Consider the following 27756-nt stretch of genomic DNA (forward strand, 5'->3'; position numbering starts at 1 on the left):
TTTCCAAGCGATACAGAAGTTTTATTGATGAATTGTGAGGGAATTACAGAGTGGGGAGGGGGGTGGGGGTAAGGGTCTGCCCACACAAATTTAAACAGAACCAGTCTGCCACCCACCAACCCCATCCCCACCATCAGTCAGCCCCTGAGAGAGAGAGAGAGATGGAGAGAGAGAGAGACATAGAGAGAAAGAGGCGGAGAGAGAGAGACAGAGAGAGAGAGAGAGAGAGAGAGAGAGACGGGGACAGAGGGACAGGGACAGAGAGACGGTCTCTAGAACATGAACCCTGCATTTTATCCCAATCCTTCAGGACATGACCCACATCATTCTCCCACTTCCCCACTCCCTCCGTCAACTCACAAGGAGACCTCTGTGTTCCCCCCTCCCCCACACCCTCTGAAGTCAGGAGCAGGTCCCTTCCCTATGAGTATGTGACAGGATTAGAGGAGGGTGCTGAGGTCCGGTGACTGGTCTGGGTGTTGTTCAGGCTGCACAGAGCTGTCCTGAAGACCTGAGGATGTTCGGACACTGAGTGAATGTGGGGGAAGGATCCTTATTGTCAGGGGTGTTGTGGTGTGACCCTCATGGGAAACACTGTCTCAGGCAGTGTGACAGACTGAATGCTGGAAAAGGGAGGTGGGGGTTAGGATCACTTGGCTTCCTGTGGGTGTGTAGTGGGATTGTGTGTTAGTCAGGGGGACGGGTAGGATTAAGAAGAAAACAGAGTTTAGAGGGAGGCCCCGGAATCTTTGTTCCCATTCCAGCATCATTCCGGCCTCAATATCCCAGCTCCATCTGCGCAATCACGGGATGGGGCAGTCGGGAAATCCGATGCTCTCGAACCAGATTTCGAAACTGCAATTGAAATGGAGAAAGGGTTAGCCCGAGAGACTCTGCAGGACAGTCTGTGTCAATCCATGCACAAACCAGATTGCAGCTCCACTCACCCACCCCCATCAAACTGTCACCAAATACCAATCCCCATCAAACTGTCACCAAATACCAATCCCCCATCAACCATCACTAAATACCAATCCCCCATCAAACTATCACCAAATACCAATCCCCCATCAAACCGTCACCAAATACCAATCCCCCATCAAACTGTCACCAAATACCAATCCCCCATCAAACCGTCACCAAATACCAATCCCCCATCAACCTGTCACCAAATACCAATCCCCCATCAACCGTCACTAAATACCAATCCCCCATCAAACTATCACCAAACACCAATCCCCCATCAAACTATCACCAAACACCAATCCCCCCTCAAACCATCACCAAATGCCAAACCCCATCTAACCATCACCAAACACCAATCCCCCATCAAACCATCACCAAATACCAATCCCCCATCAAACTGTCACCAAATACCAATCCCCCATCAAACCGTCACCAAATACCAATCCCCCATCAACCATCACCAAATACCAATCCCCCATCAACCGTCACTAAATACCAATCCCCCATCAAACTATCACCAAACACCAATCCCCCATCAAACCATCACCAATAGCCAAACCCCATCTAACCATCATCAAACACCAATCCCCCATCAAACCATCACCAAATACCAATCCCCCATCAAACTGTCACCAAATACCAATCCCCCTTCAAACCATCACCAAACACCAATCTCCCATCAAACTGTCACCAAATACCAATCCCCCATCAAACTGTCACCAAACACCAATCCCCCATCAAACCATCACCAAAAACCAATCCCCCATCAAACTGTCACCAAATACTAATCCCCATCAAACCGTCACCAAATACCAATCCACCATCAAACTGTCACCAAATACCAATCCCCCATCAAACTATCACCAAATACTAATCCCCATCAAACCGTCACCAAATACCAATCCCCCATCAACCGTCACTAAATACCAATCCACCATCAAACTGTCACCAAATACCAATCCACCATGAAACTATCACCAAATACCAATCCCCATCAAACCGTCACCAAATACCAATCCACCATCAAACTATCACCAAATACCAATCCCCATCAAACCGTCACCAAATACCAATCCCCATCAAACCATCACCAAAAACCAATCCCCCATCAAACTGTCACCAAATACTAATCCCCATCAAACTGTCACCAAATACCAATCACCATCAAACCATCACCAAATACCAATCCCCCATCAAACCGTCACCAAATACCAATCACCATCAAACTATCACCAAAAACCAATCCCCCATCAAACCGTCACCAAATACCAATCCCCCATCAAACCATCACCAAACACCAATCCCCCATCAAACCGTCACCAAATACCAATCCCCCATCAAACTGTCACCAGAAACCAATCCCCCATCAAACCATCACCAAAACCCAATCCCCCATCAAACCATCACCAAATACCAATCCCCCATCAAACCGTCACCAAATACCAATCCCCCATCAAACCATCACCAAACACCAATCCCCCATCAAACCGTCACCAAATACCAATCCCCCATCAAACTGTCACCAAAAACCAATCCCCCATCAAACCATCACCAAAAACCAATCCCCCATCAAACCATCACCAAATACCAATCCCCCATCAAACCGTCACCAAATACCAATCCCCCATCAAACTGTCACCAAACACCAATCCCCCATCAAACCATCACCAAATACCAATCCCCCATCAAACCGTCACCAAATACCAATCCCCCATCAAACTGTCACCAAACACCAATCCCCCATCAAACCGTCACCAAATACCAATCCCCCATCAAACCGTCACCAAATACCAATCCCCCATCAAACTGTCACCAAATACCAATCCCCCATCAAACTGTCACCAAATACCAATCCCCCATCAAACCGTCACCAAATACCAATCCCCCATCAAACCGTCACCAAATACCAATCCCCCATCAAACTGTCACCAAATACCAATCCCCCATCAAACCGTCACCAAATACCAATCCCCCATCAAACCGTCACCAAATACCAATCCCCCATCAAACCGTCACCAAATACCAATCCCCCATCAAACTGTCACCAAATACCAATCCCCCATCAAACTGTCACCAAATACCAATCCCCCATCAAACCATCACCAAATACCAATCCCCCATCAAACTGTCACCAAATACCAATCCCCCATCAAACTGTCACCAAATACCAACCAACCCAAACATCCCTCTCCTCCTTGCTGTGGGACGGTCCATTCTCTCACCTCTTCCTGAACTTTCGCCGCCCATCCTTCCTCTTTGCATTATTTCCCCTTCGGAAATTGTTCGGCCGCTCGGTCACCTCGTCACCCAAAACCGACTCCAAATCACTTATGGGGGTCGGGCGAACCTGATTATTACATGGGGGTGGAGAATCTCCCGCTGGCTCATTTGGCTTTGGAGGTCCCCTTTTCTTTGCCTTTATAACTTGGTTTCTGTTTCTGTTTCCACATCCGTTTCCGTTTCCGTTTCCGTTTCTGTTTCCGTTTCCATTTCCGTTTCCGTTTCCGTTTCCGTTTCCGTTTCCTTTCCTGTCCCAGAGAAAGAGAAGGGGAGGGAGATATTGTCATTCTCCTTTTCACAGTGAGGAGAGACAGAGAGACCCTCAGAGATAGTGAGGGACTGACAGAGAGACCCTCAGAGAGTGTGAGGGAGAGACAGAGACCCTCAGAGGTAGTGAGGGACTGACAGAGAGACCCTCAGAGATAGTGAGGGACAGACAGGGGGACCCTCAGAGAGTGTGAGGGACAGACAGAGAGACCCTCAGAGAGTGTGAGGGAGAGACAGAGACCCTCAGAGGTAGTGAGGGACTGACAGAGAGACCCTCAGAGATAGTGAGGGACAGACAGGGGGACCCTCAGAGAGTGTGAGGGACAGACAGAGGGACCCTCAGAGAGTGTGAGGGACAGACAGAGGGACGCATGGAGATAGTGAGGGAGAGACTAAGTGACCCTCAGAGATAGTGAGGCAGAGATAGAGGGACCCTCAGTGATAATGAGGGAGACACAGATAGACCCTCAGTGATAATGAGGGAGTGACAGATAGACCCTCAGAGATAGTGAGGGAGACACAGATAGACCCTCAGAGATAGTGAGGGAGACACAGATAGACCCTCAGAGATAGTGAGCAATGAGGGTTTCCTCTCTATTTCCCTCTTCTCCTCCCTCCCTCCCTCCCTCTCTCCCTCTCCCTCCTCCATTCCCTCCCTCTCCTTCCCTTCCTCTCTCTCTCTCTCTCCCTCCCTCCTTCTCTCCTTCCCTTCCTCTCTCTCCTTCCCTTCCTCCCTCCATCTCTCCTCTCCCTCCCACTCTCTCTCCCTCTCTCCCGCCCTCTCTCACTTGATCTCTCTCTCTCTCTCCATTCTCCCACCCTCACTCCTTCTCTCCCGCCCTCTCTCACTCCCATTCTCCCTCTCTCTCTCCCTTCCCTCTCTTTCCCTCCTTCTCTCCCTCCCCCCTCTTCCTCTCTCCCTCTCTCTCTTCCCCACCTCTCTCCTTTCCTCCCTCTCTCCCTCCCTCCTGCTCTCTCTTCCTCCCTCTCTCTACCCCCCTCTCTCCCTCCCTCCCTCCATCTCTCTCCCTCCCTCCTTCCTCTCTCTCTCTCCCTCCCTCCTTCCTCTCCCTCTTTCTCCCTTCCTCTCTCTCTCCCTCCCTCTCTCTCCCTCCCTCTCTCCCCTTGTCTCCCTCTCTCCCTTCTTCCCTCTCTCCCCCTCTCTCTCTCCCTCCCTCCTTCCCTCCTTCCTCCATCCCTTCCTCCCTCTCTCTCTCTCCCTCCTTCCCTCTGACCCTCCTTCCCTCCTTCTCTCCCTCCTGGATGATGTTGAGGTTCTTGAGTGCTGTTGGCGCTGCCCCCTTCCTGGGCAAGTGGGGAGGATTCTCTCACCCTCCTTTTAGATGGTGGAGAGCCTGTGAGGTGTCAGGAGGTGAGTCACTCGCTGCAGGATTCCCAGCCTCTGACCTGCTCTTGTAGCCATTGTGTTTGTGTGTTTGTCTGTGAGTGAGGGAGAGTGTGTGTGTGTCTGTGTAAGTGTGTGTGAGAATGTTTGAGAGTGAGAAAGAGAGTGTGCATGTGTGTGTGTGGGTGGGTGTGGGTGGGTGTGTATGAGAGACAGAGTGTTCATGTAAGCATGCATATGTGAGAGAGAGAGAGAGAGAGTGTGTGTGTGAATGTGTGTGTGTGTGTGTGTGTGTGTGTGTGTGAATGTGTGTGTGTGTGTGTGTGAGAGTTGTATGAGTTTGCGTGTGAGTGTCTGTGTGTGTTTGTGTGAGTGTGTGTGGGTAGTTGTGCATGAGAGTGCGTGAGTGTGGTTGTGTGTGAGAGTGTGTGTGTGCATCTCTGTGTGTGTGTGAGAGAGAGAGAAAGTGTGATTGAGTGTGTGTGGGTGGGTGAGTGTGTGTGTGAGAGTATACGTGTGTATGTGAATGTATGTGAGTGAGTTTGTGTGTGAGCGTCTTTGCTTGTGTGTGTGAGTGCGTGTGGATGGGTTTGTATGAGAGAGGGTGTGTGCATGTGAGTGTCCGTGTCGATCTGTGTGTTAGTATGTGAGAGATAGTGTGTGTGAGAGAGTGAGTGAGTGTGTGGGAGTGTAAGTGTGGATGTGTGAGAGTGAGTGCACATGTGTGTGAGTGTGTGCATGTGTGTGTGTGTGAGAAAGAGTGAGTGCGTGAGCGGGTGTATGGGAGTGTCTGTGGGAGTGTGTGTGTGAAAGTATGTCGGGAAGTGTGTGCATGTGAATGTGCATGAGTAAGTGGCAATGTTTGAATGTGTGTGTGAAAGTGTCAGGGAGTGTGTGTCTGTGCAAATCTGAGTGTGGGAGTGTATGAGGGTGAAAGTGTCTGGGAGTGTATGCATGTGGGAGTGTGCATGTGTATGTTTGAGTATGTGTGTGTGGGAGTGGGTGTGTCTGAGCGTGTGTGTGAGTATGAGTGCTGTGTGTGTTTGTGTGTACAAGTGAGTGTGCATGTGTGTGTTTGAGTATGTGTGTGTGGGAGTGTGTGTGTTTGAGCATGTGTGCGAGTATGAATGCTGTGTGTGTTTGCGTGCACGAGTGAGTGTGTATGTGAGTGTCTGAGTCTGCATCTGAGTGTCTGTGTGTATGTGTGCATATAAGTGTGTATGTCTGTGAGTGTGTGTGGATGGGTGTGTATGAGACAAAAAGTGTGTTTGAGAGAGAGTATGAGTGTGAGAGTGTGTGATTGTGAGAGGGTGTGTGAAGGTATATGCATATGAGTGTGTGTGAGTGAGAAAGAATACATGTGTGAGAGATTCTGTGTGTCTGTGAGTGTGGGAGTGTGCGTGTGTGTTTGAGGGTGCATGTGGTGGTGTGCATGTATGTTTGAGTGTGTGTGTGTAAATGAGTGTGTGAGAATGTGTGTGCGTGAGTGAGCATGTTTAAGTGTCTGAGTCCACACGTGAGTGTGTGTGTATGTGCATGTGAGTGTGTGTCTGTAAGCGTGTGTGGATGAGTGTGTAAGAGAGAGTGTGTATGAGAGAGAGAGTGTGTGTGCGAGAGAGAGAGAGAATGTGTGTATGTGAGAGAGAATGTGAGTGCGTGAGTGAGTGAGAGAGTGTGCGTGTGTGTATGAGTGCATGTGTGTGTGTGTGTGTGCGCGCATATGTGTGTGTGGGTGTGAGTATGTGTGTGCGCCTGTGAGAGTGTGCGTGTGAGTGTGAGAGAGAGTGTGTATGCGCACGTGTGTGTGTATATGTGTGCATGTGAGTGCACATACGTGTGAGTTTGAGAGAGTGTGTGTGTAGGCACGTGTGAGTTTGTGTGAGAGGGTGCATGTGTGTGTGTGAGAGGGTATGTGTGTGTGTGTTTGTGTGTGTGTGAGAGAGAGAGTATGTGAGTGTTTGTGTGTGTGTGTGTGTGTGTGTGCGCACCTGTGAGTGTTTGTGTGTGTGTGCACCTGTGAGTGTTTGTGTGTGCATGAGTGTGTGTGAGTGTGTGTGAGAGGGCGTGTGTTTGTGTGTGTGTGAGAGAGAGAGTATGTGAGTGGTTGTGTGTGTGCACGTGTGAGTGTGTGTAAGAGGGTATGTGTTTGTGTGTGTAAGAGAGAGAGTATGTGAGTGTTTGTGTGTGTGTGCACATGTGAGTGTGTGTGAGAGAGTGTGTGAGTGAGTGTGTGTGTGTTTGTGTGTGTGTGTGTGTGCACGTGTGAGTGTGTGTGAGAGAGTATGTGAGTGAGTGTGTGTGTGCATGTGTGAGTGTGTGTGAGAGGGTGTGTGTGTGAGAGAGAGATATTATGTGAGTGTTTGTGTGTGTGTGTGTGTGTGTGAGAGGGAGTATGTGAGTGTTTGTGTGTGTGCACGTGTGAGTGTGTGTGAGAGGGGGTGTGTGTGTGAGAGAGAGTATGTGAGTGTTTGTGTGTGTGCACGTGTGAGTGTGTGTGAGAGGGGGTGTGTGTGTGAGAGAGAGTATGTGAGTGTTTGTGTGTGTGTGTGAGTGATGTGTGTGAGAGGGTATGTGTGTGTGTGTGTGTGAGAGAGAGAGTATGTGAGTGTTTGAGTGTGTGTGTGCACATGTGAGTGTGTGTGAGAGGGTGTGTGTGTGTGAGAGATAGTATGTGAGTGTGTGTGTGTGTGTGAGAGGGTGTGAGTGTGTGTAAGAGGGTGTGTGTGTTTGTGTGTGTGTGAGAGAGTATGTTAGTGTTTGTGTGTGCACGTGTGAGTGTGTGTGAGGGTGTGTGTGTTTGTGTGTGTGTGAGAGAGTATGTTAGTGTTTGTGTGTGCACGTGTGAGTGTGTGTGAGAGGGTGTGTGTGCGAGTATGTGAGTTTGTGTGTGTGTGTGTGTGTGCACACGTGTGTGTGTGTGTGAGAGGGTGCATGTGTGTGTGTGAGAGGCAGTATGTGAGTGTTTGTGTGTGTGCACGTATGAGTGTGTGTGAGAGAGTATGTGAGTGAGTGTGTGTGTACACGTGTGAGTGTGTGTGTGAGAGAGATAGTATGTGAGTGTTTGTGTGTGTGTGTGTGTGTGATGTATGTGATGTGTGTGAGAGGGTATGTGTGTGTGTGTGTGTGTGTGAGAGAGAGAGAGTATGTGAGTGTGAGTGTGTGTGAGAGGGTATGTGTGTGTGAGAGATAGTATGTGAGTGTGTGTGTGTGCGTGTGTGTGTATGTGTGTGTGTGTGAGAGGGTGTGTGTGAGAGGGTACGTGTGTGTGTGTGTGTGTGTGTGTGTGTGAGAGAGAGAGAGAGAGTATGTGAGTGTTTGTGTGTGTGTGTGCACGTGTGAGTGTGTGTGAGAGGGTGTGTGTGTGTGAGAGATAGTATGTGAGTGTGTGTGTGTGTGAGAGAGAGAGAGAGAGGATGTGAGTGTTTGTGTGTTTGGTCTGATGCAGTATCCCACTGTCAGCCTGAATGACAGTCAGAAAATGATGATTATCGTCTCTGTTCACACCTTCCAGTAAACCTTCTGTGGCAGTGAATTGTCAGTCATCACTAGAGAGGTACATGCTCTGGCTTTTAATCCAGAGCCACTAAATTTAGATTCACCCTCTGCCAGGATAGGAATCCAGCCTGTGACCCCCACACGATTACCCTGGGCCCTGGCAGTCTGCACTGGCATTCCCTCTGGCACCTACCCATCACTGGCTCTGTTTAGCCACCTCCTGCCCAGAGCAGTCACCCTGGTTTTACACCATACCCTCCTTCCTGACTGCTTCACCCCACCACCACTACCACAAGGGCTACAGGGCAGTCCCAGCTGAGCTCTCGCTCTATGCTAACCTCCAGCAGTGAGCCACAAAGAAAACCGAGTTCAGGTAGCTGACGTTGTCTTGAGCCAGGGTCTGATTGAATTTCTCCACCTGTCTCTTCAGTCTCCTGGTTGGAGTTTTCACAGTCTTGCTGTAGATAACCCGCTCAGAGAAATTGGTCAGGAACACCTAGAGGGTATGGAGAGGGACAGTGAGCACTGTAAGGAAGATCCCACGCTGTCTTTACCTGGAGCCTGTCTGTCGGAGAGAGCTGAATATTTCAGCACCTTCCCCTCCCTTCATGTGTCCCTCTATCACAGCCCCATCAGGAGAAATCCTGGATTCACTATAACATCCAGCAAATTCATAAAAACCCACAGGATAGACTTCACAAGGCCACACATCACTGGGAACTGGGCCAGTCACAGGGAATTAGGTCAGTCACTGGCCACTGGGACAGACTCTGAGCGCTGGTACAGTTACTGGGAACTGGGCCAGTCACAGGGCACTGGAGGCACTGGGACAGTCACTGGGCACTGGGACAGTCACTGGGCACTGAGCCAGTCACTGGGCTCTGGGTCAGTCACTGGACACTGGGACCGTCACTGGGCACTGGGACAGTCACTGGGCACTGGGTCAGCCACTGGGCACTGGGACAGTCACTGGGCAATGGAACAGTCAGTGGGCACTGGGACAGTCACTGGGCACTGTGTCACTCACTGGACACTGGGTCAGCCACTGGGCTCTGGGTCAGTCACTGAGTACTGGGTCAGTCACTGGGATTTGGGCCAGTTACAGGGTACCAGGCCAGTCACTGGGCAGTAGGACAGTCACTGTGATCTGGGTCAGTCACTGGGATTTGGGCCAGTGCTGGCTCCCCCAGTAAAGGGTGTAGGTGTGAGTATGAATGAGGCTGGGGAGTTGCAGGCGAAGGTTGGAATGATGATGTTGTGGGGAAGTCAGGGTTCTGGTGCCAGGTAGGGCCCGAGGCTGGTGATCTGATCTTCGCGAGTGGAATTTGGGAGGAAAAGGAGAAAGGAGGTCGGGGAACAGTGTTGGCTGAGGAGGAACCCAATGTGTCAGAGTTACAGAATAAACATGTCCAGTGATATTGCTCAGTGCTGTCTATAGACCACCAGCTGGTGGGAAGGATGTAGTGAATGTGCAGCAACTCACAGAGAGAGGTGAGAGCTGAGAATAATTATAACGGGCAAGGTTCTCACCCGGCGGGTACTGAGGGTGTGAAATGTACTGCCTGGAAATGGAGTAGGCAGCTTCTACTGGGGCATCCCAGAGGGTCATCAGATGGGGCATTCCAGAGGGTCATCGGATGGGGCATTCCAGTGGGACAGAGGATGGGAAGTTCCAGAGGGACAGAGGATGGGAAGTTCCAGAGGGACATTGGACGGCTATTTGGAGAGAAATGGTGGGATGTAGTTGGGGCAGGGATAGGGGAGGGAAGGCAGCACTGAGTCACTCTCACGGTGTGGAGAGGTGGCTTGCAAAGATGCAGGGCAGATTGACCAGCTCCTTCTGGAATAGTCCTTACCAGGCTGTCATTGGGAATGGGAGCATTCCCCTGGAGTCCTTCAGGAAGCAACAAGTACAGGACGGACTCTCCATTGACATCAAACGAGGCGAGGAACTGAGCAGTCGAGTTGAAGACCAGGCCTGAGGGAAACAGAAATGGAAATGGGGCAACTCTCTGTATTCATGGGGTCAGCATCACTTCTGGTCAGTGCTGACAACCTGGTAAAATACTGCAGCCACAGAGAGACCAACAGCAACAACATCAGCACTCTGTGGTCTCAGTAAACATGATATAATCCTCCTGTATATCACACACTGGGATATTACCCTCCCCTATATCACACACTGTGATATTACCTCACTGTATATCACACACCGGGCAATTATCTCCCTGTATATCACACACTGTGATAGTGCCCTCCTGTATATCACACCCTGTGATATTACCCCATGTATATCACACACTGGGATATTACACCCCTGTATATCACACACTGGGATATTACCCTCCTGTATATCATACCCTGTGATATTACCCTCCTGTACATCACACACTGGGATATTACCCCCTGTATATCACACATTGTGATAGTGCCCTCCTGTATATCATACCCTGGGATATTACCCTCCTGCATATCACACACTGTGATATTACCCTCCTGTATATCACACACTGGGACATTACTCCCCTGTATATCACACACTGTGATATTACCCTCCTGTATATCACACACTGGGTTATTACCCTCCCGTATATCACACACTGTGATATTACCCCACTGTATATCACACACTGGGCAATTATCTCCCTGTATATCACACACTGTGATATTACCCTCCTGTACATCACACACTGGGATGTAACCCTCCTGTATATCACATACTGTGATATTACCCTCCTGTATATAACACACTGGGATATTACCCTCCTGTATATCACACACTGTGATATTACCCCCCTGTATATCATACCCTGTGATATTACCCTCCTGTACATCACATACTGGGATGTAACCCTCCTGTACATCACGAACTTGGATATTAGCCGCCTGTATATCACACACTGTGATATTACCCCTTGTATATCACACACTGTGATATTACCCCCCTGTATATCACACACTGGGATATTACCCTCCTGTACATCACACACTGGGATATTACCCTCCTGTATATCACACACTGTGATATTACCACCCTGTATATCACACACTGTGATATTACTCTCCTGTATATCACACACTGTGATATTACCCCCCTGTATATCACACACTGGGATATTACCCTCCTGTATATCACACACTGGGATATTATCTTCCTGTATATCACACACTGTGATATTACCCCCCTGTATATCACACACTGGGATATTATCCCCTTGTATATCACACACTATGATATTTCACCCCTGTATATAACACACACTGGGATATTACCCTCCTGTACATCACACACTGTGATATTACACTCCTGTACATTACACACTGGGATATTACACCCCTGTATATCATACATTGTGATATTACCCCCCTGTATATCACACACTGGGATATTACCTCCCTATACATCACACACTATGATATTACCCCCCTGTATAGCACAAACTGAGATATAATCCTCTGGGACATCACATTCTGTGATATTACTGTCTGTATGTAACACACTGTGATATTATACTCCTATAAAGTACACACCAGGATATAACCCTCTTGTATATCACACACTGGGATATAACCCTCCTGTATATCTCACATTTGGGTGTAACCCACCTGTATATCACACATTGTGAAATTACCCTCCTGTACATCACACATTTGGTTTATAATCCTCCAGTATATTTCACATTATGATATTATTCTCCTGCATATCACACATTGGGATATAGCCCTCCCGTCTATCACACACTGGGATGTAACCCTCCAGTGTATAACACACTGTGATATATCCCTCCTGTGTATCACACATTGGGATATAACCTTCTTGTATATCACACATTGGGATATAACCCTCCAGTATATCACAGATTGGGATATAGCCCTCCCCTCTATCACACACTGGGATGCAACAATCCAGTATATCACACACTGTGATATCCCTCCTGTGTATCACACACTGTAATATAACCCTCCTGTGTAACACACCTTGGGATATAACCTTCCTGTATATCACACATTGGAATATAACCCTCCAGTATATCACACATTGGGATAATACCATCTGTGTAACACACATGGGGGTGTAAACCACTTGCATATCACACACTGCGATATTACCCTCCTGTGTAACTGGTATATAACCCATCTGTATATCACATATTTGATATTACCCCCCTGAATATTACACACTGGGATATAACCCTCATTTACCTCCAGCACTGGGATATAACCCTCCTGTATAATACACAATTGTATATCACTCTCCTGTGTATTATGCAATTGTATTTAACCCTCCTGCATATTACACACATGGATAAATTGCTAATGTATAACACACATTGGAATATAACCCTCCTGTGTATCACACACTATGATATAACCCTCCTGTATATCACACATTAGGATATAACCTGCCTGTAATATCACATACTGGTTATAACCTTCCCATGTATCACACACTGTGATATAACTCTCCTGTATATCACACACTATGATATAACCCTCCAGTATATCTCACACTGTGATATTACCCTCCAGTACATCACACATTGGGTTATAACTATCCTGTGTATCTTTCACTGAGATGTAACCCTCTGTGTATCACACACTGGGATATTACCCTCCTGTACATCACACACTGGGATGTAACCCTCCTGTATGTCACACACTGTGATATTACTCTCCTGTATTTCACACACTGGGATATTACCCTTCTGTATATCACACACTGTGATATTACCCCCTGTATATCACACACTGGGATATTACCCCCCCCCCCCCCCACTGTATATCACACACTGGGATATTACCCTCCTGTACATCACACACTGTGATATTACCCCCTGTATATCACACACTGTGATATTACCCCCCTGTACATCACACACTGGGATATTACCCTCCTGTACATCACACACTGGGATGTAACCCTCCTGTATGTCACACACTGTGATATTACTCTCCTGTATTTCACACACTGGGATATTACCCTTCTGTATATCACACACTGGGATATTACCCCCCCCCCCCCACTGTATATCACACACTGGGATATTACCCTCCTGTACATCACACACTGTGATATTACACCCCTGTATATCACACACTGTGATATTACCCCTGTATATAACACACTGTGATATTATACTCCTATAAAGTACACACCAGGTTATAACTCTCTTGTATATCACACACTGGGATATAACCCTCCTGCATATTTCACATTTGGGTATAACCCACCTGTATATCACATACTGCGATATTACCTTCCTGTACATCACACATTGGGTTTCTAAGCCTCCAGTATATTTTACATTGTGATATTATTCTCCTGTATATAGCCCTCCTGTCTATCACACACTGGGATGTAACAATCCAGTATATCAGACACTGTGATATAACCCTCCCGTGTAACACACATTGTGATATAACCCTCCAGTATATCACACATTGGGATATAACCCTCCAGTATATCACACATTGGGATATAGCCCTCTCTCAATCACACACTGGGACATAGCCCTCCTGTGTATCACACATTGGGATATAACCTTCCTGTATATCACATGTTGGGATATAACCGTCCAGTATATCACACATTGGGATATAACCCTCCAGTATATCACACACTGTGATATAACCCTCCAGTGTATCACACACTGGGATATATCCCTCCTGTGTATCACACATTGGGATATAACCCTCCAGTATATCACACATTAGGATATAGCCCTCCCCTCTATCACACACTGGGATATAGCCCTCCCCTCTATCACACACTGGGATGTAACAATCCAATGTATCACACACCGTGATATAACCCTCCTGTGTATCACACACTGTGATATTACCCTCCTGCATATAACACACTGTGATATTGCCCTCCTGTATATCACACACTGTGCTATTACCCTCCTGTACATCAGACACTGGGATATTACCCTCCTGCATATCACACACTGTGATATTACCCTCCTGTATATGTCACACACTGTGATATTACCCCTCTGTATATCACACACTGTGATATTACCCCTCTGTATATCACACACTGTGATATATCCCTCCTGTGTATCACACATTGGGATATAACCTTCCTGTATATCACACATTGGGATATAACCCTCCAATATATCACACATTGGGATATAGCCCTCTCCTCTATCACACACTGGGATGCAACAGTCAAGTGTATCACACACTGTGATATAACCCTCCTGTGTATCACACACTGTGATATAACCCTCCAATATATCACACATTGGGATATAACCTTCCTGTATATCACACATTGGAATATAACCCTCCTATATATCACACATAGGGATATAACCCTCCTGTGTAACACACATTGGGGTATAACCCTCTTGTATATCACACACTGCAATATTACCCTCCTGTGTAACTGGCATATAACCCATCTGTATATCACATATTTGATATTACCCTCCTGAATATCACACACTGGGATATAACCCTCATTTACCTCCAGCACTGGGATATAACCCTCCTGTATAATACACAATTGTATATAACTCTCCTGTGTATTTTGCAATTGTATATAACCCTCCTGTATATTACACACGTGGATAAATTGCTAATGTATAACACACATTGGAATATAACCCTCCTATAATATCACACACTTGGATATAACCCTCCTGTGTATCACACACTATGATATAACCCTCCTGTATATCACACATTAGGATATAACCCACCTGTAATATCACACACTGGGATATAACCTTCCCATGTATCACACACTGTGATATAACTCTCCTGTATATCACTCACTATGATATAACCCTCCAGTATATCTCACACTGTGATGTTACCCTCCTGTACCTCACACATTGGGATATAACTATCCTGTGTTTCTTTCACTGAGATATAACCCTCTGTGTATCATACACTGTGATATTAACCTCCTGTACATCACACATTGGGATATAACTATCCTGTGTATCTTTCACTGAGATATAACCCTCTGTGTATCACACACTGTGATATTAACCTCCTGTACATCACACATTGGGATATAACTATCCTGTGTATCTTTCACTGGGATCTAACCCTCTGTGTATAACACACTGGGATATAACCTTCCTGTATATCTCACACTGGGATATAACCCTCCTCTGTATCTCTCACTGGGGTATAACACTGCTGTGTTTTACCCACTGTAATCTCACACTCCTGTATATCACACATTGGGATATAACCCCCCAGTATATCACACACTTGCATATAACCCTCCTGTATATCACATACTGTGATATTACCCTCCTGTGCTTCTCACATTGGGATATAACTATTCTGTATCTCTCACTGGGATATAACCCTCCTGTGGATCACACACTGGGATATAATCTTCCTGTATATTACACACAGGGATATAACCCTCCAGTAGATCACCCACAGGGATATAATCCTCCAGTATATCACCCACGTGGATATAACCCTCCTGTATATCACAAGGGTGCAATGTAGCTCTCCCCCCTCAAGGGGTACTGCTTCTCCAGTCAGTTCTCACCAAGCTCCCTTCCCTGGAGGGTCATGCACTAAGCAGCCTGCAGGAGTTGCTGGCTGTCTCTGGAACAGATTCCCCCACCCACACTGTGCCCCTACTTCACCTACCGTCAGCGTTCTGCCCTTGAGTGTAGGCTGCGAGGCGTTGTTGGCTGTCTCTGAATCTACCAAGGGAGGTGCCTACCCAGAACGTCTGGTTATAGAAACGGGTCTGGGGGGGGGGGGGGTTGGGGAGTAGTGAGAGAAATGTGAGGTGCAATCCCAACCAGCCTCCATACAGACAGACAGAGACAGCTCGATAAAGTACACTCAGGGAGAGAAAGTCATTGAGAAAGATGAGAATGTAGCTCAGAGTTACACAGTCCCATTACAGAGAGAGTGGGGGCAGTGGTGAGGGTGAGGTGGCTTTAACCTGAGGGTCATCATGAGGGTCACCTGAGGGGCTGGAGGTGGAGTAAAAGGGTCCATCATGGTGATCCCAGCTGGAATTGAATCCACCCAGCTGACAGTGTCAACCCTTCATCAACAAAGATCGTCCAACCAACTGAGCTAACCAGTTCCCGGTAATCATGGAGTTCCCACCTTCTCAAACTAACTCCATCAACCGAGGCATATGATGACACTGGAGTTAAATTCCCCAGCATCCCTAACCCAGTGCTATCTCGGTCTCCCTCTCCCTCTCTCCCTCTCCCTTCCTCTCTCCCTCCCTGTTTTCCACCCACAATCTCTACCTCCCGATTAATCTCCCTCCCCACCTCTGTCCTCCCCCCGTCCCTTCTCCTCTCCCTTCCTCTCCCTCTCTCACTCCCTCTATGCCTCCCTTCTTCCCTCTCTATCTCCCTCCCACTCTCTTTCCCACCCTCCCTCTCTCCCTCCCACTGTCCTTCCCTTTCTCCCTCTCTCAGCCATTCTTTTTCTCCTTATCTCCCTCCCTCTCTCTTTCTTCCCCTCCCACTCTCCCTCTTTCTCTTTCTCTTTCACTCCCTCTCTCCCCCCTCCCGCCTGCTCACTCTCTCTCTCCCTCTCTTTCTACCTGTCTACCTTTCTGCCTCCCACTCTTCCCTCCTCTCCACCTCTCCCTTTCTCCCCCTCTCCCTCTCTTACCCACTTTCCTCCTCTCCTGCTCTCTCTCTCCCTCTTCCTCTCTCCCTCTCTAGGCTCTCTCTCTCTCCCTCCCTCTCGTCCCCTCTCTCTCTCACAACACCTCTCCCCCTCTCCCTCTCTTGTCCCCCTGCCTCCAGCTGCGCAGGTGAGTGAACAAGGAGCTGGGATCAGGGGCTCGCAGATCTGTGGACAGTAACACCACAGCGTGTATCTCAAAAAGGCCGTGCTGAGGAAACTGGAGGGGCTTACAACACAGCCCAAGGTGCACAGGGTCAGTGCAAAGGATTAGGACCAAGTTTGAGTGCCGGAAGGGCCAGTACAGAAAAGATGGGAACAACAGCCCCTTCCCACACCACAGCAAAATGTCTAACAAGAGATGACAAAGTGAAGGGGAGAGACACAGAAATGCTATAGGGTAAGGACAGGCAGGCAGAGACCTGTCCTGGGCAGAAGAGTGGATGGTTCACACAGCCAGGAATTCCCAGTCAAACAACTTCCCAAAGTCTGCCAGACATAGGACTAACAAGCGAAGAGAACAGATCCCAATCCACAAGGAGAGCGCGGAGTTACCTCAAAATCAGTGCTGTTACAGAAAACATCAAAATCCAAGCAGACACGAGGTTCAATGAAAGAGATCCTCACAGGACTGTGTAATAGAAAAACACAACTTTAATCATTCAAATCCCACTCCGAAATAAACCACTCACTCCCATATACATCACCTAACAGTCACTGATACACTCTGCAATCACTGATATCCCACACTGAGACACACCCCTCACTCCCATATTAAACATCTCACTGTAACTGTCTCTGATACACTCTGTAATCACTGATATCCCACACTGTGATATACCCCTCACTCCCATATTAAACACCTCACAGTAACTGTCTCTGAAACACTCTGTAATCACTGATATCCCACATTGTGATATATCCCACACTCCATATTAAACACCTCACTGTATCTGTCTCTGATACACCCTGTAATCACTGATATCCCACACTGTGATATACCCCTCACTCCCATATTAAACACCTCACAGTAACTGTCTCTGATACACCCTGTAATCACTGATATCCCACACTGTGATATACCCCTCACTCCCATATTAAACACCTCACAGTAACTGTCTCTGATACACCCTGTAATCACTGATATCCCACACTGTGATATACCCCAGACTCCATATTAAACACCTCACAGTAACTGTCTCTGATACAGTCTGTAATCACTGATATCCCACACTGTGATACACCCCACACTCCATATTAAACACCTCACAGTTACTGTCTCTGATACACTCTGTAATCACTGATATCCCACACTGTGATATACCCCAGACTCCATATTAAACACCTCACAGTAACTGTCTCTGATACAGTCTGTAATCACTGATATCCCACACTGTGATACACCCCACACTCCATATTAAACACCTCACAGTTACTGTCTCTGATACACTCTGTAATCACTGATATCTCACACTGTGATACACCCCACACTCCACATTAAACACCTCACAGTAACTGTCTCTGATACACTCTGTAATCACTGATATCCCACATTGTGATACACCCCTCACTCCCATATTAAACACCTCACAGTAACTGTCTCTGATACACTCTGTAATCACTGATATCCCACACTGTGATATATCCCACACTCCATATTAAACACCTTACAGTAACTGTCTCTGATACACTCTGTAATCACTGATATCCCACAGTGTGATATACCCCTCACTCCCATATTAAACACCTCACTGTATCTGTCTCTGATATACTCTGTAATCACTGATATCCCACACTGTGATACACCCCTCACTCCCATATTAAACACCTCACAGTAACTGTCTCTGATACACCCTGTAATCACTGATACCCCCACTGTGATACACAGCACATTCCATATTAAACACCTCACAGTAACTGTCCCTGATACACCCTGTAATCACTGATATCCCACACTGTGATATACCCCACACTCCCATATTAAACACCTCACTGTCAGTGTCTCTGATACTCTGTAAATATCCCACAGTTCCCACTCCAACAGGAATTGGGGTAGACAGTTGTTTATCTGTCCTGCACTGCCAGAGGATTGACGTTGAGATCTTCGGTCATCTTCCTGTGGTAAGACCATTCCTGGAATGATGTGTGTCTGTGATTTGGGTCTCCCTACCTAGAGGAGCATTGACTCACCTCAGACAAAGTGTTTTGGGAGACTCACCCAGCTGCTCCAGGGGATGGTAGGAGTGTCCTGTGGGTGGAGAGTGATTCACTCAGGGGCCTGGATTCTCTCAAGTTTCAACTGTTGGGAGGTCGGGTCAGACTGAAATGGGTAATATTCTAGAGGTAAAAACAATGACTGCAGATGCTGGAAACCAGATTCTGGATCAGTGGTGCTGGAAGAGCACAGCAGTTCAGGCAGCATCCAAAGTGCAGCGAAATCGACGTTTCGGGCAAAATGTCCGAGCCAACATACGGAGGGTGTTCCCTGAGGGTGGGCAGTTTCCCTGGGATGGGGGCGGTTTCCCATGTGGCTGGGGATGATTTCCCTTGGGATGGGGTGTTTCCCTTGGGGATGTGGGGTTTCCTTGGGATGGGGTGGGGCGGGGGTTACCCTGGGGATGGGGTGTTCCCTGGGGATGGGGGGTTTCCGTGGGAATGAGGGTGATTCACCTGGGGATGGGGGGGTCACCCTGGGGATGGGGGGGTGTTCCCTAGGGATGGGGGTTTCCTGGGGACGGGGGTGTTCCTCTGGGGATGGGGGATTCCCTGGGAATGGGAGTGTTTCCCTGGGTATGAGGGGGAGTTCCCTGGGGATGGGGGATTGGGGTTTGGTTGGGGATTGATTTCTAGATGAGGGACAGCCCCAGGGGTGATCAAGGGTAGACCATTTCTGATGGAGATGAGGAAAGATTTGTTCATTCAAAGGATTATGACCCCAAGGGATTCACTCTCGTAGGGGGCTGAGGAGTTTGGGAACAGCACTGAGTGTATTCAAGAGAGATTTGGTCAATTTGAAAGGGGGTTGGAGAGAAAGGGAGAACATAGTGTTGAGATAGAGGGTAAGCCATGATCACACTGAATGGAGGAGCCAGCATGAGAGGCCGAATGGCCTATTCCTGTTCCTGATGTCTTTAATCTGTGCAGGTGACTGGACTGGATACTGTGATAGGAATGATGGTCCTTTCCGGATCCTGAACACAGCTTGAAAGGACACGGATGTGTGTCCGGTCTCTGAGGGTGAGGTTCCTACCTGTGGGCCAAGTCTCCATCAACGAAGAGCCCAACAGCAACCAGTAACAGCCAGAGAGACATTGTGACTCTGTAACAAAGGAATATCTCCCATTAACACCCAGCAATCATTCAATTCACTTCATTCACTCAGCACTGGCTCACACACTGGGCACCCCAGTCTGACACCGACAAATCCTAATCATGAGAGATAGGGACAGAGTGACAGAGTGAGAGAGATAGGAACAGAGAGAGAGTGTGAGAGATAGGAACAGAGAGACAGAGAGTGTGAGAGAGATAGCAACAGAGAGAGAGAGTGTGAGAGGTAGGAACAGAGAGAGAGAGAGACAGAATGTGAGCGATAGGAACAGAGATAGAGAGAGAGAGAGACAGAGTGTGAGAGATAGGAACAGAGATAGAGAGAGAGAGAGACACGGTGTGAGAGATAGGGACAGAGAGAGAGTGTGTGAGAGAGATAGGAACAGAGAGAGAGAGAGTGTGAGAGATAGGAACAGAGATAGAGAGAGAGAGTGTGAGAGATAGGAACAGAGAGAGAGAGTGTGAGAGAGATAGGGACAGAGAGAGAGCGAGAGAGAGAGACAGAGTGTGAGAGATAGGAACAGAGAGAGAGAGAGAGTGTGAGAGAGATAGGAACAGAGAGAGAGACAAAGTGTGAGAGATAGGAACAGAAAGAGAGAGTGTGAGAGAGATAGGAACAGAGAGAGAGAGACAGAGTGTGAGAGATAGGGACAGAGGGAGAGTGTGTGAGAGAGATAGAAACAGAGAGAGAGAGAGAGACAGAAAGAGACAGAGTGTGAGAGATAGGAACAGACAGAGAGAGATAGAGTGTGAGAGATAGGTACAGAGAGAGACACACACAGAATGGGAGAGAGAGAGAGACAAGAGTGTGAGAGATAGGAACAGGAAGAGAGAGGCAGAGTGTGAGAGATAGGAACAGAGATAGAGAGACAGAGTGTGAGAGATAGGGACAGAGAGAGAGAATGTGAGAGAGATAGGAACAGAGACAGAGAGAGAGAGAGTGAGAGTGTGAGAGAGGTAGGAACAGAGAGAGAGAGAGAGAGAGAGTGTGAGAGATAGGGACAGAGAGAGACAGTGTGTGAGAGAGATAGAAATAGAGAGAGAGAGAGATAGAGTGAGAGATAGGAACAGACAGAGAGAGACAGAGTCTGAGAGATACGTACAGAGAGAGAGACACAGAATGGGAGAGAGAGAGACAAGAGTGTGAGGGATAGGAACAGGGAGAGAGAGGCAGAGTGTGAGAGAAAGGAACAGAGAGAGAGAGAGTGTGTGAAAGATAGGAACAGAGAGAGAGAGACACAGTGTGAGAGATAGGTACAGAGAGAGAGCGAGACAGTGTGAGAGATAGGGACAGAGTGATAGAGACAGAGTGTAAGAGACAGGGGCAGATACAGACAGAGTGTGGGAGATAGGAACAGAGAGAGAGTGTGAGAGAGAGAGAGCAAGACAGAGTGTGAGAGATAGGAACAAGGAGAGAGAGAGTGAGAGAGAGAGAGCAAGACAGAGTGTGAGAGATAGGAACAGAGAGAGAGAGAGAGAGAGAGAGAGATAGTGTGAGAGATAGGGACAGAGTGATAGGAACAGAGTGTAAGAGACAGGGGCAGATACCGACAGTGTGAGAGATAGGTACAGAGAGAGAGAGAGAGAGAGAGAATGAGAGATAAGAACAGAGAGAGACAGAGTGTGAAAGATAGGGACAGAGAGAGAGAGAGAGAAACATCGTGTGAGAGATAGGGACATAGAGAGAGACAGAGTGTGAGAGATAGGAGCAGAGAAAGAGAGACAGAGTGTGAGAGATAGGAACAGAGAGAGAGACAGAATGTGAGAAATATGAACAGAGAGAGAGAGAGTGACAGAAAGTGAGAGATAGGAACAGAGAGAGAGACAGAGTGTGAGAGATAGGAACAGAGAGAGAGAGAGAGAGACAGAATATGAGAGATAGGAACAGAGAGAGAGAGAGAGAGAGACAGAATATGAGAGATAGGAACAGAGAGAGACAGAATGTGAGAGGTAGGAACAGAGAGAGAGAGCGAGAGAGAGAAAAACAGAATATGGGAGATAGGAACAGAGAGAGACAGAATGTGAGAGATAGGAACAGAGAGAAAGAAACAGAGTGTGAGAAATAGGGACAGAGAGACAGAGTGTGAGAGATAGGGACAGAGAGAGAGAGAGAGACACACACAGAGTGTGAGAGATAGGAACAGAGAGACAGAGTGTGAGGGATAGGGACTTCCCTTGTCACCCTCATCCTCCTCTGAATATGTTGGGATGAATTTCTGAAGTATCTCCCAAATTGCTGCTCCATTGTCTTCCCTGGGAGGTTCCCCTACGAAGCAAATCTGTCAGCTCCTCCCATATGCCTTTGTAATTAACTTCACTCAATGATAATACCGTTACATCTGAGTCCAGCTTCTCCCTCTCAGACTGTTGGGTGAATTCTATCATTAACAGTCACTGCCCCACAGTTCACCTTAATCTCCCTAATCCAGTCTGCCTCATGACACATCACTGAATCCAGAACTGTCTGTTCCCTTTTAGGATCTGCCACAGGTTGCTAAAAAAAATCCGAGATTTTCCACAAATTCCTTTTCTTTGGATCTGTGACTAAACTGAATCTCTCAATCCACTTGTCTTTTGAAGTCCTCCATGATTATTAGAATAATGCCTTTCTTACATGCCTTTTCTCTCTCCTGATTTATTTTCTGCCCTCCACACTGACCACTGCTAGGAACCCTGTAGATAATATCCATCAGGGGCTTGTTTTCCTTTGTGGTTTCACAACTCGATCCACACAGATTCTACATCTTGTGAGTCTGTATCACTTTTTGAAATCAATTTCATTTCATTTCTTACCAACAATGCAAACCAACCCCCTGCACCCACCTCACTGTCCTTTCAATCTGATGTGTATCCTTAGATATTTAGCTCTCAGACCTGATCACCTTGCAGCCACCTCTCTGTGATACCCACAACATCATACCTGCCAATTTCAATCTGGGCCACAAGCTCATTTACCCTGTTTTGTATCCTGTTTGTATTTAAGTACAACACCCTCAGCCCTGCATTGACTGCAGCCCTTCTCATAGTTGTCCCTTTATGTGCTGTATCTGAAGTTAGATTCCTGGCCCTTCCCAGACACTCTGTCCATTTACTTCTTCTGTTAAGTTTAATACCCTCTGTTGAGCTCTCCCTCTGCTTTAACACTTTCCATGTGAGTGATTCCCCCTCACTGAGTTTAAAGCCCTACCCACTACCCTAGTTATGCCAGGAATCTGGTCCCTGTATGATCCACATGGAATCTATCCCATTGGAGCAGCTCCCTCCTTTCCCAGTACTGATCGCAATGTCCTGTGAATTCAAACCCATTTCTCCCACACCAATCTTTGAGCCATGCGTTAACCTCTTTAATCTGATTGATCCTGTGCCAATTAACCCGTGGTAGTAATCCAGAGATGATTCCCTTTTTGGTTCTGATTTTTAATTTAGCCCCTAGCTGTTCACATTCCCACAGTAGAAATGTTTTCCTCGTTCTCCCAATATCATTGGAACTGACATGGACCACAACAACCGGATCTTTCCCCTCCCATTCCTAATTCTCCTGGAGCCCAGATTAGATCTCCTGAACGCTGGCACCAGGCAACACAACCTTCAGATTTCTCAATCCTGCCCACAGAGAGCAGTGTCCATTCCCCTAACAATACTATCCCAAATTACATTTACATTCCGATTTTCTCCCCTCCATCTTGGATGGCTGTATCAGGACCATCATCCTGTCCCACAGGATTATGATCAGTTTGCTCACCCTCCCTCCAGCACACGCTCTCATCCACACAGAGACCAAGAATCCCAAATCTGATCGACAAACTCCCTCAGTACAACCTCCTGGATCCCTGAACCTGCCTTGTTCATAGTCACACCCTCCTGTCCCTGACCACTGACCAAATACGAAGCAATTAATCAAAGGTGTGTGACTGCCTCCTGAAACACAGCATTCAGGTAACTCTCCCCATCCCTGATGTGTGACAGTGTTTGGAGCTCAGACTCCAGCTCATCAGCTGTGAGCCAGAATTCTTCAAACCACCAACACTTGCTCCAGATGTGGTCCCTTTGAAGCACAATGGGCTGTACCAGCATCTCCACCATCCAGGTATAATACATCCCCTGGCCCTGCAACTCCATTTCACTTACTCAGCTCTTAATTTGGTTTTTAAAAGTTTCCTACTCATCTTTTACTTTGTAACCCCTAAATATTTCCCCAATTTACCTGAAATTTGAAAATTATAAAACAGTTAAATTAGTAGCAGTTACCAGCCAATGAACGTACGGTTTTCCTGTGAGGTCACCTTTTCCGTTTGTGCTGAGTCTCTGATCCTGGTTACAAAAACAATCTTCCAAAGTATGATCCAAAACCTATAATGGAGAGAGACAGAGAGAGGAGCAGAGCATCCTACAGTGTGCAAACAGGCCACTCAGCCCATACTGACTCCTGAAGTGCATCCCACTGAGACCCAACCCCCAACCATGTAATCCCACATTTCCCATGTCAAATCCATCTGGCCTGTCAGTCCCTGGAAACTATGGTCTATTTAGCAATGGCCAATCCACCTGAATGTGCACAGCTCTGGATTGTGGGAGGACAGCGGAGCACCCAGAGGAAACCCATGCACTCACATGTGCAATTTGCAGACTCAACACAGACAGCCACCAGAGGTTGGAATCAAACCCAGGTCCCTGGCACTGTGAGGCAGCAGTGCTAACCACTGAGCAACTGTCCCACCCTCTCCAGTGTGAGAGAGAGAGAGAGAGAGAGGGAGAGGGAGAGAGAGAGAGTGCATGAAAGATACGACAGAGAGAGAGGGAGTGAGAGAAGGCACAGAGAGAGATAGAGTGTGACAGATGGGAACAGAGAGTTTGGGAGGTATGGACAGAGAGAGAAAGAAAGTGTTGTGAAAGATGCGGACAGAGAGAGTGTGAGGAAGGGACAGAGAAAGAGATAGAGTGTGAGAGATGGGCATAGAGAGAGAATGTGAGATATAGTGACAAAGAGAGACAGTGAGAGATAGGGAGAGAGAGTGTTTGAGAGATCCAGACAGAGAGAGAAAATGTGTGAAAGATAGGGACAGAGAGAATATGAAGAAGAACAGAGAGAGAGAGAGTCTGAGAGATGGGCACAGAGAGAGAAGGAGAGAGAGAGAGAGAGAGACAGTGTGAGATAGTGATAGAGAGAGTGAGTGTGAGAGATAGGGATAGAGAGAGAGAGTGTGTGTGTGTGAGAGAGAAAGAGAATGTGTGTGAGAGAGATAAGGACAGAGAGAGAGTGTCTGAGAGATAGGGAGAGAGAGTGTGTGAGAAATAGAGAGAGAGTGTGTGTGGGTGAGAGATAGGGAGAGAGAGCATGTGCGTGAGAAATAGAGACAGAGAGAAAGAGTGTGAGAGATAGGGAGAGAGAGAGTGAGAGATAGGGAGAGAGAGAGAGTGAGAGATAGGGAGAGAGAGCATGTGTGTGAGAGTTGGGGCAGAGAGAGAGTATGAGAAATAAGGGGGGAGAGAGAGACAGAGAGAGAGAGAGAGAGAGAGACTGTGTGTGAAAGATGGGGACTGTGTGTGTGTGTGTGTGAGAGAGAGAGAGAGAGAGAGAGAGAGGCTGGGGGTGGGGGATTGGGAGAGACAGGGATGGAGAGAATCCATGAGAGTTTACAGAGTGTCAGGCCGTTCCTGTCCAAATGCCCCAGTGAAACATGAGGAGTGTTTGGATAAAAGAGTATTCAGTCAGTGCTGTCTGTGACTGTACCATCGAGCTGAGTCTGTGCAGGAGAGAAGATTGTGAGATGTGGATGATGAGAGACAGCGACTTACCTCAATATTAAAATATTCTGCTTTGTTCCCTGTGCGAGTGGAATATTTAAATGGAAAGGCTGAACAGGGAGGAGTTCATCAGCTCACACCCAACAACGTGGGGATCACATTCAAGTATTTCTGATGACCTTAACCACTGATATTGTGTCACAGTCTTGCAACATGATAATTGAGAGATAATTCTGATCCAGCACATCACTCCGTGTTGAGATCAGCGCTTCCCTTGGCACTAAGGCACCACCCACTAATTACTTCACAGACCCGAGCTGGTATTGTTACTGTGGGAAACATTGCCAGGGTTACCATGATATGGGATTGAACACCGAGTACAGTGTGGAATGTCAGGGCACCAGGTGTAGACAGTCAGAGTTCCTGTTCTCCCTGAAACACTCCTGGCTTTTTCATCAAAGGATGCATCTTGACAATTTCCCTGAAAAATATCACCAATTTCCCACATCATTCACTGATTCCTGTGAAATCACAGATTGTAGTACTTTCTCTCTCTCTCTCTCACTCTCATTCTCTCTCACTCTCGCTCTCTCTCGCTCTCTCACTCTCTCTTACTCTCTTGTTCTCTGTTTATCTCTCACTCTTTCTCTATCTCTCTCTCTCTCTCTCTCTCTCTGTCTATGTCTGTTCATTTCTGTCTGTCTGAACATGTCTCTCCCTGACTATCGGAGTTGGGAGGTCATGTGCAGCTGGACAGGACATTGATGAGGCCATTTTTGAAATATTGTGTGCGGTTCTGGTCTCCCGGAAAGGATGCTGTGAAACTTGAAATGGTTGAGAAAAGATTTACAAGGATGTTGCCAGGATTGGAGGGTTGGAGCTATATGGACAGGCTGAACAGACTGGGGCTGTTTTCCCTGGAGCATCGGAGGCTGTGGAGTGATCATATCGAGATTTATAAAATCATGAGGACCATGAATAGAGTCAATACACGAGGTCTTTTCCCTCGAGTGGGACAGTCCAAATCTAGAGGGTGAAGGTTTAAGGTGAGAGGGGAAAATTTGAAAGAGACCTGAGAGGTAACTTTTTCACACAGATGATGCTGCGTGTATGGAATGAGCAGCCAGAGGAAGTGGTGGAGTCTGGTACAGTTACAACATTTAAAAGGCATCTGAATGGATACATGAATAGGAAGGGGTTTGGAGGGATATGGGCCAAGTGCTAGCAAATGGGACTAGATTGATTTAGGACATCTAGTCAGCATGAACCAGTTGGACTGAAGGCTCTGTTTCCGTGCTGTACATCTCTATGACTGTATGACTCCCTGTCTGTCACTTTCTCTGTGCCTCTCGCCCTCTTTGTATTTCTCTCTGCCTGAGTCTCTCTCTCTCTCTCTCTCTGCCTACCTTTCTTTGTCTATTTCTCTCTCTCGGTCTGTTTCAGTCTCTCTCTGTGTATTTCTCTTTGTCTCTGTGTATTTCTCCACATCTCTCTGTCTGTCTGTCCCATTCTGTCTGTCCCTCTCTCTCAATGCCTGAGTCTCTGCCATGCCTTTCTCTGTGTGTCTATCTCTCTCTCTCTCTTCCTCTCTCCCTCTCTTTGTTCATGTCTGTCTATTTCTCTCTATATCTCCCTCTCTCTGTCTGTTTATCTGTCACTCTCACTGTTTCAGTCTCTCCCTTTCTGAG

The 27756-nt window shown here is 47.4% G+C and overlaps 1 protein-coding gene across 1 annotated transcript; it reads right to left on the bottom strand.

Annotated features, from left to right (window-relative positions):
- LOC132832541 (uncharacterized) lies at positions 1–26148 on the bottom strand. Its single transcript, XM_060850630.1, has 9 exons — positions 26120–26148; positions 24588–24673; positions 20247–20315; positions 17552–17627; positions 15986–16088; positions 10210–10331; positions 8692–8849; positions 3189–3494; positions 1–855 (listed from the first exon to the last, which is right to left on the bottom strand). Exons 3-9 carry the CDS (start codon positions 20306–20308, stop codon positions 804–806), a joined length of 879 nt encoding a protein of 292 aa, XP_060706613.1. The 5' UTR covers positions 20309–20315; positions 24588–24673; positions 26120–26148; the 3' UTR covers positions 1–803.
- Between the last annotated feature and the right edge of the window lie 1608 nt (positions 26149–27756).

The sequence above is a fragment of the Hemiscyllium ocellatum genome, chromosome 35, assembly GCF_020745735.1.
Source record: "Hemiscyllium ocellatum isolate sHemOce1 chromosome 35, sHemOce1.pat.X.cur, whole genome shotgun sequence".
Lineage (NCBI taxonomy): Eukaryota > Metazoa > Chordata > Chondrichthyes > Orectolobiformes > Hemiscylliidae > Hemiscyllium > Hemiscyllium ocellatum.

What these genes read in the sequence shown, in the direction of transcription:
- LOC132832541 (XM_060850630.1), bottom strand. Translation starts at nt 20,308, where the DNA reads ATGTCTCTCTGGCTGTTACTGGTTGCTGTTGGGCTCTTCGTTGATGGA. An exon ending in GTAACAGCACTGATTTTGAG is followed by an intron (nt 16,089 to 17,551) that starts GTAACTCCGCGC and finishes CCCCCCCCCCAG; the next exon opens with ACCCGTTTCTATAACCAGAC. An exon ending in TTTGTGGCTCACTGCTGGAG is followed by an intron (nt 3,495 to 8,691) that starts GTTAGCATAGAG and finishes TCTCTGGGACAG; the next exon opens with GAAAGGAAACGGAAACGGAA.